At 31.6% G+C, this 13832-nt stretch overlaps 2 protein-coding genes across 10 annotated transcripts in view; both read right to left on the bottom strand.

Annotated features, from left to right (window-relative positions):
* Positions 1-13832, bottom strand: part of LOC134692957 (rap1 GTPase-activating protein 1-like) — a 252361-nt gene that overhangs the window by 108344 nt on the left and 130185 nt on the right. The gene's annotated exons all lie outside the window — the stretch shown is intronic.
* On the bottom strand, positions 10434-12062 carry LOC134692024 (uncharacterized). The gene has a single exon (XM_063552368.1). It carries the CDS (start codon positions 12024-12026, stop codon positions 10719-10721), a length of 1308 nt encoding a protein of 435 aa, XP_063408438.1. The 5' UTR covers positions 12027-12062; the 3' UTR covers positions 10434-10718.

The raw sequence follows: 13832 nt of genomic DNA, 5'->3' as shown, positions 1-13832 counted from the left end.
TGCATATAATGGGAGATAACTCAATTTCTAAACCAATGTATGTTGTACGGTAGTCCATAGACAACTTTAATTGATTTTAAATACCTCATTTGCATTCTATTTAAAAAGGTTAGACATTCCTTCAATAATATATTCTTTTCAATAAATGTTGATCAATATATTTGTACAATTGTTCTTGGGTAAGTTTAAAAGTCAAGGACAAATTGTATAAAAGGTATCTATCATGTTTAAATGCTGATCTCTATTTGCCATTCATAATAACTAGGTAGCAAATTTCCTTCCTACATATTTATCAAAACACTCTGAATCAAATCTTAGACTTAAAAACCTTCATATTTTTACAGTCTTCGTAATTTTCCCTGACAATTTTTAGGTATAAGACCTAACAATCCACCAGAGATATTTGTAAGCAATAATAGGTCACCATACTGCCTTCAACAAAGAGTAAAACCAAAACTGTATAGTCAGCTACAACTGACTTTAATGAGCAAACTAAAGAAAGATTGAACTCCATATTCAAACAACATTACAAATATTTAATCACTATTGTCATCTTTTAAAAGGAAATTTCCTGCAGTATTTTATATATATCCTTTAACAGCTGCCTATGCTGTATTGGTTTAACACATTGTTGAAGGCAGTATGGGATCTATAGTTGTTAATTTGTAAGTCAATTGGTATCCTGTGGACAGTTGTCACATTGGCAATCATACCACATCTTCTTATTTTTATGTGTATAATATGGCTACTGTTAATGACATGCTGCTGCTGCCTTTACCATTTTTTCTCTCTCAAGTTTTACTGTTTAGAACACAGTTAAATTAAGACTAATTAATTTGAACTTGATGCATATGGAATTTTGGGATAAAAAAGAATTATAGTCTTAGAAACGAAAATATTTAAGGAATATGAAAAAAATCATTGAAGTTATTGAAATATGTAAAGATTGTCTATAGCCACTGTTGTCCTGAATATGCATGAAATATGTGCCACTGTAAATTAAGCAACTAACAATCAATCAATCTATAGGCATTGTTTTGGTATAATTAGAATATATATAAATGTTTGAAACAGAAATTTACTGATTATCCAAAATATTTTTTTTATGTTATGGTTATTCTAACTATTGTTTCAAAATATTCCATTATTAAATTAATTTCTAAATCCAATTCTAGTATTATTAGAATCCAGTCTATTCAAATTCACGCTATCATTGACACATTAATTACATATAGTTCCTGTAATGTACAAGGGAAATCACTAGAATCCAGAATTACGTTCAAATTATATAGTTTAGATTTTTACTTTCTTCCTCTATAACACATAGATATATAGATAGTTCCTTATGTACAACGGAAATCACTTGAATCCTAAATTTTTTTGAAATCATCAATGTTGGTAATTTTAGTTTCTTCTTCACATCCTATCAGGCTATATATATATATAATTCCTGTTGTAGACAGAACATTATTGAAATCTTTAGAATCAAAAATAGTTTAACTTGTTAAGTTTGGCCTTTGTTGTGTCTCAACTTCCTATCTCACTTACACATCCTATATAATAGTAAGAGCAAGGAAATTATTTAGAATCCAGAATAGTTCAACTCATAAAGTTTATCCTTTGTAGTGTCTGGACTATTTTTCTTATTAACACACCCTATAAAGATAGTTCCTGAAGTAGACAGAGCAAGGGAGAATGGATATAAGATACCCATGTCACGGAGATTGTAGTAGGTAATACTTTGTCCTTGGTCAGTCAGTATATGTAATAAATGATTTCTCACCTCAGTAACAATAATATTATCTGATGGTGTTGTTAGTATTCCTTTTGGTTTAAATGGTTTCTCCTCAGTGTTGACATCAGGGTGACCAGTGTAAGTCCCTAGAATGTCTCCTCCTGGTGATAACACTACCACTCTACCTCTTCGATCATAATCTAACATATCCACCACACAGATGTTACCATTACTGGTACTTGTTACATGTCTAGGGTAGGTGAATAATTGTTTCTTATGATTGTCATGTTCATATTCCTTGATTTGTTTCCCTTCCTGATCCATGACCACCACTACACGTCTTCCAGTGACAGGGAATGGATCACCTCTAGACCTGGCTCCTATGATAACTCTGTGATCACTGGTTACATGGACACAGATTGGACCCAATGGTTTAACATCATACTTATAATTAGTTATCTCCCCTGTCAAGGTGTTGATTAGTTTGAGTTTAGTCTCATCTGTTGTAACAAGAATGTTATTTGAATAAGTTTTTGCCATTCCCCAAATCTTAGTGTTTAAACTTGTTATTATTTCAGTTCTATTCTCCCTTAGTTTGACATGTTGTAACTTTGATTTGTCATTATCCCCCATCCACATAGAACCATCTGAACATACTGTTATATAGTTAATATTGTTAAGATCTGTTGTATAAACTTTGGATATTTCTAACTTAATTTCACTCTTCTGTTTTGGCTTCAGTTGTACTTTGCCTTTATTATAGTCTTCTTCTTCAATTAACTCATGTCCATTATGAACTTTAGTGATACACTTTGGACAGATAAACTTATTACAGGTATTGCAGTACAGACAGCAAGCTTGGTTAGAATGTTCTTCACATTTGACTTCACTGAATATTATTGTGTCCTTTGACCCTTCAGGTTTTCCTATGTCATTTATATTAAGAATTTTATGATCTTTCCCAATCTTTAGATGGACCCCATTCTTACACTTGTCACACATGAGCGATTTACATGTAATACATTTCCATTGAATCTTATTTCCACCTTCACATAACTGGCATCCAACTGGAATTTGACCTTTTGGTATTGAACTTGCAAACGCCATTTCAAAGTTTAAAGATGTCTTACTCAAAATTACTTCTTGACTTTGTATAAATTTTCTAAAGCAATTGAAATCTATAAGAACTATAAGATTACCTCATTATAGGTACACAATGTATTTATATTTTATTTATTCAATCAAGGGTATATACACTTTCAGATCTTTTTTTAAGATTGAATTGTTTTAGAAATAATATTATACTATTGTAGCCTTTGTATACAAGAAAATATTAAATGACCTGAAATAATTTGTATATTGATATACTTCTTTGGGTCGATTATTATATCCTGTTTTAAATTGACCTCTACAATTGTTTTTATTTTCCAACCTTATTTGTGTAAGAATCGTCATTGGAATTTTTATAGATATCATACTTAAATACTCTAACAGATATATTCAAAGCGCTGTAAGCACTGTAGGCAGTAAACCAAAAACTATGAAAACTTTAGCAATGTTGCTTCAATTTTTTTTTAAAGATTTAAAAGAACAAACATTAAACATTTATATATATTTGTACATTTATGTTCATTTAATGAATTGAAGGTCTTCAAAAGCAACACATGTATCAAGTATATATTTTTTTCGTGGTAATTAGTCTGCAGTGGTACAAATTCGCAATGATGAACTATGTCCAGTGCACGATGTTTTGTCCATATTGTCAACATCGCAATGTCAACTTTATACTATCGTTATTGTGTTTACATTGTATCATATCACTATGTTCTATACCTTTCTGTTTACATGGTTCACATCGCATACATCGCAATGTTAACACTATCGTTTCAACACCGTGTTTATATTTATGTATGTAAGGTATATCTTTCTGTTTACCGCATTCACATCGTATACATCGCGATGTTAACAGTATCGTGTCAACATCGCGTTTATATTGTTTATATAGAGTCCATACCTTCTGTTTACATTGTTTACATCGTATACATCGCGATGTTGACAATATCGTGTCAGCATCATGTTTATATTGTATATATAGAGTCTATACCTTTCTGTTTACATCGTTCACATCGTATACATCGCTATGTTGACAATATCGTGTCAACATCATGTTGCAATTTCTGCAGGGAAACATTACATTCACTCTGTGGTTAAAGTTTTTAAAATTCTAATAACTTTCTTAAACTATTCTGGGTTTGTACCAAACTTGGACAGAGGCTTATTTATGATCATAAGATAGTATCTAAGAGTAAATTTTAAAAAAAAATCATCCACTTTTTCCGTATTTTACTTTTAAATGGATTTAGATTTTTTTCTAGTTAACATTACATGTGCATACGTTTAAAGTCTGCAGTTAAAGTTTTAAAGCATTTATTAGATTCATAAACTATGCTGGATTTTTACCAAACTTGGACAGAAGCTTCTTACAATCAAAAGATTGTATTAAGAGGAATATTTTTATTGAATTTTTTCCTCAGTTTTGTTGAGCCTGTGATTTACAGCAAAAGTAGGTGAGACACTGGGTTCCGCAGAACCCTTACACATTTTTTACATGTACAGAAGAATTTTTATGGTTATCAATAAGGTATAAGATTAAATATAAGCAATTTAAAAATGTATAGAAGATATGTTCAAATCCAAAGATTCTCTACATATTTTCCAAAAATTATGAGATTTGAATCCTTCTATATAAGTCCTTGATAGAGTCTATACCTGTCTGTTTACATCGTTCACATCGTATACATCGCGATGTTGACAGTATTGTGTCAATATCGTGTTTATATTGTATACATAGAGTCTATACCTTTCTCTTTACATCTTTCACATCGTATACATCGTAATTTAAACAATATCGTGTCAACATCTTGTTGTTGTATATATATACATTTTTGTTGTTCTTTTTTCTTTTTTTTTTAAATAAGTTGAGCAGTTTGTTACATAGATTAAATTGTTTTCCATTTGTTATGTCAGCGTCTTTGATTGTTAACTATGCGATATAAACTTTACTCCATGTTAAAGGCCATCAGTTATCTATAGATGTGCCATTTAGTATGTGCTGGAAATTTGACTTATTTGCAATCATACCACCTCTCCTAATTGATATATACCTTTCTGTTTAAATTGTTTACATAACAATGCTAACAATATTGTGTCAAAAGATGTTTATATTTTATGTTGAGTGTATGGTACGTATATAAACGTTAAACTAACTGCATATGTTTGCACATGTTCTAAGTCAGGAATCTGTTGTTTATTAGTTGTCGTTTGTTGAATTGTTGATATGTGTATCTGGTTTCTCTATTTTTACATGTATTAGACTGTTATTTTTCCTGTTTAATTTAAATAGTTTTACACAAGTGCTTTTTTGTTTGCTTTTTATAGCTTGCTACTGGATAAAAGCCAACACTCTGTGTTAATGACGACACTTTGACCTATAGTGGTTTACTTTTAAAACGTGTAACTTAAATAAAAAGTTGTCTCATTTGAACATCTACCGAATCTTCTTATATGTATACATTGCTATGTTAATGATGTCAACGATGTAGAAAATAACAATGATATATAAGAGTTTAAACAATTTTAATGAAGTTGACATGATATCAGTTTAGCATTGTGTTCGTTGCGATGTTAACTATATCAACGATGTTAACACATATAAGAGTTCAAACAATGTCAACAATGTTGACACCACATTGTTAACATTGTAAACATCGCGTTGTTAACGATGTCAACGATGTAAACAATATACAAAAGTTCAAACAATGTCAACGATGTGACACAACATCGTGTTTACATTGTTTAAATCGCAGAGTTAACGATAGCAACAATGTAAACAATATGTAAGGGTTCAAACAATATAAATGATGTTGACACTACATCGTTTTAACATTGTATACATTGCGTGTCAACGATGTAAACATTATTCTTATAAGGATTCAAACAATGTAAACAATGTTGACACCATATCATGTTAACATTGTATATATCAGGATGTCGACAATATTGAATACACATCCTGCACTGGACATGAATGGCAATGATTGCAGTTTTTGTAGTTGATAGTTAATGTCTGTATTAGTTGACTGTTAGTAGTTTAAGTTGACTTTAGTACGAGCTTGTAAAAGTATGAATGGACTTGCTTCCCTGGAAAGAAAACCTAGTTTGTGTTCTACAGTACAAAAGTTATGAGACACAAATCAGACAAATGTTTACTACTACAGGGATCAATGGTGATGTCTGATTGACCTGTTCATAGTAAATGTAAATGCCTCCAACCTTCACCCCAAGTCATTGATGTGTAAGTGTTGAATAAAATGACAGACGTTAGGTTTATTTTTGTGGATTCTTAATTTCGTGCTTTACCCTTCCTAGACCACTTTGCGGCTATTTCATATAAATGTAACTTTTTATCCATTTCTATACATTATAACATTTTAATCCAAAGTATGTTAACATATTTAAAAGTCAATAAGATTATCATCTGTAATAAAGTATTCACAATCATGACAAAGTAATTTGTAAACACAATGATCAAAGAGAATGTGTATTCAGGTATAGTTATGGTATGGCAAATTATTTATATAAGTACCAAGCCATGTAATTCTAGTTATACCTATTCAAATCCAAGCAAGGGAAGAACAAAAAGAATTTCCAAAAGCAAATTAACACATCTATCATTGTTAGGCTGATGTTTAGACAAATTGACTAAAAGGAAAGAAATAAACAGGATATTTTGTGACAGTTAGTTATTAGTTTAGTTTGTCATATGATACAAAAGAAAACATATCTGCCTGTACAATGGAAGATAACTCTGACTATTCTGTATGTACAATGGGAGATAACTCTGACTAATCTTTATGTGCAATGTAAGATAACTCTGACTATTCTGTATGTACAATGGGAGATAACTCTGACTAATCTTTATGTGCAATGTAAGATAACTCTGACTAATCTGTATGTAAAATGGGAGATAATTCTGACTAATCTCTATGTAAAATATGTAAAATGGAAGATAATTCTGACTAATCTGCATGTACAATGGGAGATCACTCTGACTTATCTGCCTGTATAATCAGGGATAACTCTAACAAATCTGTATGTACAATGGAAGATAACTCTGACTAATCTGCATATACAATGGGAGATAACTCGGATTAATCTGCATGTACAGTGGGAGATAACTCTGACAAATCTGCATGTACAATGGGAGATAACTTTGGGTAGTCTTGCAATTGAAGTGTTTCAGTAACTTTTTAACCAAATACAACATACTTATATACAAAGTATTTTAAAGATATATTGAAAGTTATTTTTGTTTACATGTATGAATAAAATGAGATGTGGGGGTATACATCAAGGAGACAGCAACCTTTCACAAATAACCAAAAGACATTCTAAGGGTGACATTACAGTCTATATGTTGAATGTTAAAATGCAACAATTCACTGATAAACAGCTCATTTGATTTATTTGGCTAATTATCATATATAGGTCAAAGTATTGCTTTTCAGGAACCTTCCAATGTCAAATACATCTGTACATAAAAAAACTTCATTTTTTTAATGCAGTCCTAATCATTGTGAGAATAAGGCCTAATATTTAGGAGCATCTTGGAGGAAATATTTCTTAAAACAAAGCACTGAGCAAAGCATTTAAAAAACCCAAATCAATAATTGATTTATTTTCCTTGACCAACAAATGGAAGTGTTTAACGACCTTGACTGGCTATACAGCCCTTGCAGGGTCGGCTCGGTGCCCAAAGGCGAAAGGTAAACGTTTAAATATTTTCTGCCATGGGTCAGGAACTGGTAGTAGAATGGAGGCCGCCATCTTGGTTTTGGTGAGTTGATTTTTCTTTGTTTACTATTTTGGTGTTATTTCTTCACTAACGGCTGCTTTCAGGGCCAGTATGGTCAGCTTGGCAGCCCACTAGCCTCGGTGATGGAGTACTAGTAGATGAATTGTGGACGTTGTTCTAAAGATGACAGGAAGTATTATCAAGACCAAAGTCGTGAGGCTGTGAAATGAAGGTCATATCACCCAACACCTAGGATACGTTAATCGGCATAACACTCCCCATAATACGATGGTTTTGGAGTGCATGTTAAACAAGGGTAAGCTACTACACCATCTATCTGTACTTAGGATTAGTTTCTATAACACTGATTCTAGATTAGCTTCTTTTGAAGACTCAATTTATATATAAATAGCTTCTTTTTGATGACTATTTATTGAAAAGTTAAATATAAGACTTACTATTTTATATGTTTGTAAATGAATTAATGAAAACACTCGTGTATATTAGTAGGACAGTAACCTTTTAACACAACAAAAAGAAGAAAAGATAGTCAAAGGGCAACATAGCAGAACTAGAGTAAATATTTTTAGGCAAGAGTTGCTTCCCTTTAGCTGATGCATAACTTTAATCAAATTCAAATTTCTTCATGTGTATTAAGACTATAAATAGCCTCTCAGAAAGAAATGACTGTGATTACTCATCAAGGTCAAAAGTCGTCAATATTCTTGCTATATAAAATCAAGTTGATGAAACTTTTCTTTATAAAGCCTTAATATTACTCAGTGAATTTCATCTGAACTGAGCTACACACGAAACTCACATGATTTTAGCAATAAAATCTTATGATTTTTTTTCATATTATATATTCTTACAACTTTTCAAGGCAATGGACTTTAATCTAAATTATTAACTAATTTTTCACCCCCCCCCCCCCCCCTTTTTCCATCTGTATTTATAACACCTGGTGTTGATCAATAAATACTATATGACATTTACCACTGTCTGGAACAATTCTCTGCTCTCTCCCCTCCCCCTCCCCCTCCCCATACATTGGTCTATATTTATTACACCTGGTCTAAATCAATAAATACTATATGACATTTACCACTGTCAGGCACACTTCTCTGACCCCCCCTCCCTTCCCTGATTGCATTATTCATGTAAAACTAAGTCCCAAGTTGGCAGCCATCTTGGATGATGGATTGGCTTCAAAGTAACAACATTTGGTCAGCACCTCATAAGGAACCATATGTCTGGTTCCATTCCATTCAGGTTCTCTAGAAGAAGTTCTAAATGTAAAAAGTTAAGACAACGGACACCAAGTGATGAGAAAAGCTCACTTGGACCAGTGGGCCAGGTGAGCTAAAAAAAGCTGTATAGCAATGAGACAGAAACCAGATAATAAAAGACAGTAATAAATGGACCAATTGTCCTTAGGCAACAGCAAATACAGTAGCCAAACTTTGAGTATTTAATAAAACAGATATTTTAAAAGATAATTTTTTTTGTTTTAATTTCGAGGACATAAGTAGAGTATTAACAGAAACATATAACAATGTAACAATGTTTGTTGTATGGTAGTCAATAGAAAACTTTAATTAATTTTAAATAGGTCATTTGTATTATATTTAAAAAGTTAATAAGACATTCCTTTAATAATATACTCCATTCAATAAATTTCAATCAATATTTTGTACAATGTTCTTTAGTTTAAAAGTCAAGAACAAATTGTATACAAGGTATGTATCATGTTTAAATATTGACCTATATTTGCCATTCACCATTTCTAATAGCCAGGTAGCAAATTTCCTTACTAGATATTTATCTGTCTGAATCATGCAACTCTAAGACTTGCAAACCTTCATATTTTTACAGTCTGTAATTTTCCCGGATAATTTCTAGGTAAGACCTAACAATCCACCAGAGATATGTAAGCAATTATAGGTCACCATATACCTTCAACAAAGAGTAAAACCCAAACTGTATCGTCAGCTACAATTGACTTCAACAATGAGCAAACCAAAGAAAGACTGAACTCCATATTCAAACAACAAGAGTAAAACCCAAACTGTATAGTCAGGTATAACTGACTTCAACAATGAGCAAATTAAAGAAAGATTGAACTCCATATTCAAACAGCAAGAGTAAAACCCAAACTGACTATAGTCATCTATAACTGACTTCAACAATGAGCAAACTTCAGAAAGATTGAACTCCATATTCAAACAATATTACTAATATTCAATCACTATTGTCATCTTTTAAAAGGAAATTTCCTTCAGTATTTTATATATTATCCTTTTACAGCTGACTATGCTGTATTGGTTTAACAAACTGTTGAAGGCAGTATGGTGACCTATAGTTGTTAATATCTGAGTCAATTTGGTATCTTGTGGAGTTTTCTCATTGGCAATCATACCACATCTTCTTATTTTATTATAATATGGATATTATTAACAACATGCTGTAGCCTTTACCAGTTTCAACAAGTTTAGAACACAGTTAAAAACTTAATTTGAACTTTGTGCATATGAAATTTTGGGATAACAAAGAATTAATCTTAGAAATGAAAATATAATTTAATGAATATGAAAAAAATCATTAAAGTTATTGAAATATGTAAAGATTGTCTATAGGTACTGTTGTCCTGAATATGCATGAAATATTTGCCACTGGAAATTAAGCAACCAACAATCAATCAAACAGATATTTACTGATAATAGTTTTACTATTTTTTCAAAAATTAATTTTCAAATTAAATTCTAAAATCAATAGAATACAGCCATATAATTCAAACTTATGTTATCATTAACACATTAAATAAATGTATAAAAAGGTCCTAGCATAAGCGGATTTTTTGATTTATATTATATCATATTTTATCCTTATGTGTAAGGGAAATCATTGGAATCCAGAATTAAGTTGAACTCATATAGTTTGTTTTTCTACCTCGTTCTTCACTAAAACATCCTATATAGATATAGTTCCTTAGGTATACAGAGCAACGGAAATCTTTAGAATCCACGATAGTTTAACTCATAAAGTTTGGCCTTAGAAGTGTCTGGACTTTCTTTTGCACTAACACATCCTATAAATATAGTTCCTGAGGTAGAAAGAGCAGGGAAATCTTTAGAATCCAGAAAAGTTTAACTCATAAAGTTTGGCCTTAGAAGTGTCTGGACTTTCTTTTGGACTAACACATCCTATAAATATAGTTCCTGATGAGGATAGAGCAAGGGAGTATGGATCTAAGATCCCTATGTCACGGAGGTTGTAGTAGGTAATACTTTGTCCTTGGTCAGTCAGAATATGTAATAAATGATTCTCAACATCTGTAACAATAATATTATCTGATGGTGTGGTTAGTATTCTTACAGGTGTAAATGGTTTCTCCTCTGTGTTGACATCATGGTGACCAGTGTAAGTTCCTAGAATGTCTCCTTCTGGTGATAACACGACCACTCTACCTCTTCGATCATAATCTAACATATCCACCACACAGATGTTACCATTACTGGTACAAGTCACACATATAGGGAAGGAAAATAATGGTTTTGTAATGGAACTTTTTCGAAATCTTGGCAAACTAAATAATTGTTTCTTATGATTGACATGTTCATATTCCTTCAGTTGTTTTCCTTCCTGATCCATCACAATAACTACACCTTGTCTTGTGATAGGTAATAACTCTTCTCCAGGATTGGCTCCTATGATGACTCTGTGATCACTGGTCACATGGACACTGATTGGATACAATGGTTTTACATCATACCTGGAATCAGTTATCTCCCCTGTCATGGTGTTGATTAGGTTGAGTTTAGTCTCATCTGTTGTAACAAGAATGTTATCGAAAGGAGTTTTTGCCATTCCATAAATCTGAGTATAAAGACTTGTTATTACTTCAGTTCTATTCTCCCTTAGTTTGACATGTTGTAACTTTGATTTGACATTATCCCCTATCCACAGAGAACCATCAGAACATACGGCTATAAAGTGAATATTGTTAAGATCTGTTTTATAAACTTTGGATATTTCTAACTTAATTTTACTCTTCTGTTTTGGAGTCAATTGTACTGTGCCTTTATTATAGTTTTCTTCTTCAATTAACTCATGTCCATTATGAACTTTAATGGTGATACACTTTGGACAGATAAACTTATTGCAAGTTTTACAGAATAGACAGCAAGCTTGGTTAGAATGTTCATCACATTTGACTTCACTGAATTTTCTTGTGTCCTTTGACCCTTCAGATTTGCCTATTTCATTTATATTAAGAATTTTATGATCTTTCCCAATCTTTAGATGGACGCCATTCTTACACTTGTCACACATGAGCGATTCACATGTAATACATTTCCATTGAATCTTATTTCCACCTTCACATAACTGACATCCAACTGGAATTTGACCTTTTTGTATTGAACTTGCAAAGGCCATTTCAAAATTTAAAGATGGCTGACTTTATATAACCTCCTTGTCTCTCTATATATTTTTAAATATCTATTTAAATGTACTATTTTGACTTGTGTAGAGCTATAACATAACCATATCAAGGGTATTTAAATTTAGTTATTGAGGGTATATACACTTTGTTTATATGTTTAAAGATTGAATTGAAATTTCTTTTCAAAGAATAATATATATAAATAAAGAATGGTACCCATGCAAACATCTGTGATGTAATGTTTCCTGTGGAAGCTGATGGATACCAAACCACCAACCATGGTCAGCAATGGCCATATCTCCCAGAAGGTTGGGTGGGCGGGGGCTTGGGGGGGGGGGGGGGGGGGGGGGTTAGTCATACATTTATGGTTTTGATGTCCTTATAATTTCATGCTATTTCCCTTCTTTCTCTTATTACATAATTAACCAGAATATTTTAAAACAAGCCTACCTGTTTTTATGTTTAATTTTCCCTGATATTCCAGCTGCCACAATGAGTTAATGAATAATGAACAAGATCCTGATTATCACCCTTCTCATCACCTTCATTACTCTTAACAATGTAACATTTCTCATAATTATCAAACAATTTCTAAATGTCGATAAAAAAATAAATTAAACAATCAAAATGAAATAAACACAGATATACATCATCACAAGTTGTATACAGCTATCTTATCCCTAGTAAATTCATAACGGGTTTACTCTAAATGAAAATGAAGTTGAAAGCACTCTATGATTCCACTGTGAATTAAAAATGATTTCTATTTCACTTTTATTTACCTATTTTTTGGCAAAATGTCCATACATCAAAGTAAAAAGTCAATAAGATTAGTTATAAGTTAATTAAACTGTGCCAGAATATCATTATGACACCCCCTTTTTTAACATATGCTCTAACTTAGGTGATTATCACCAATATATCCCAGTGACTAATTGATTTTAGTTAAATTAAGATGTAACTTTTAATCCATTTCTATACATTATATCATTTTAATCCAAAGTATATTAACTAAGTATTTAAAAGTCAATAAGATTATTATCTGTAATAAAACATTGACAATGTAATTTGTAAACACATACATCAAAGAGAATGTGTATTCAGTAAAATTGAGAATCAGAGGCGGATTTAGGGGGTAGGGGGCCTGTCCCCCCCCCTTTTTGGGGAAAAAATTTGTTGCTTATATAGGGAATCACTGAAGCGTGACTTGACAGGGACCCCTCTAAGGCAGTCTATGGCTTCACTTATGACAATTTCTAGATCTGTCACTGAGAATGGAATATAAATGGTATGGCATATACCAACATGACAACAATAATAATTTAATAGATATAAATATTAAATAAATCTAAATAAATACTAAAAGTTTGAAAGTTTGATTGATTGGTGTTTAATGCCCCTTTTTATTTCTTTGTGCCATTTAATGGCAGTCAGTGTTTTTTCAGTTTTAAAGGAGATGCAAATAAATCAATAAATATGTACATCAATTTTTCTTTACAAATACTAGAGCTGATTCTTTAGATTATCTTTCACATTAATTACAACAGTGATTTAAACTATACGTCATAGCAGTCAAATTAATAGTAGAAATTTGACTATAAAACTGTTATTGACTCAACAGATAACAGAAAGAATTCCACCAGAAATTTTTTGAAAAATGACTCTTCAATATTACTCCAGCGACAAACTGCCTTGTTTTTAAACTGTAGGCGTTACCTATGTAGCATCTCTCATTTCACAAATTAAATAAAACAATAAATCTGTCACCATAATCTGATAACTTGAGATTCTGCTACTGT

The sequence above is a fragment of the Mytilus trossulus genome, chromosome 12 (genome assembly GCF_036588685.1).
Source record: "Mytilus trossulus isolate FHL-02 chromosome 12, PNRI_Mtr1.1.1.hap1, whole genome shotgun sequence".
NCBI classification, from domain to species: Eukaryota; Metazoa; Mollusca; class Bivalvia; order Mytilida; family Mytilidae; genus Mytilus; species Mytilus trossulus.
Note: the sequence above shows the minus strand (reverse complement) of the source record. Positions and strands in the feature narration are given on the sequence as shown.

Coding starts and splice junctions, on each gene's coding strand:
- LOC134692024 (XM_063552368.1), bottom strand. CDS start 12,026: ATGGCCTTTGCAAGTTCAATACAAAAAGGTCAAATTCCAGTTGGATGT.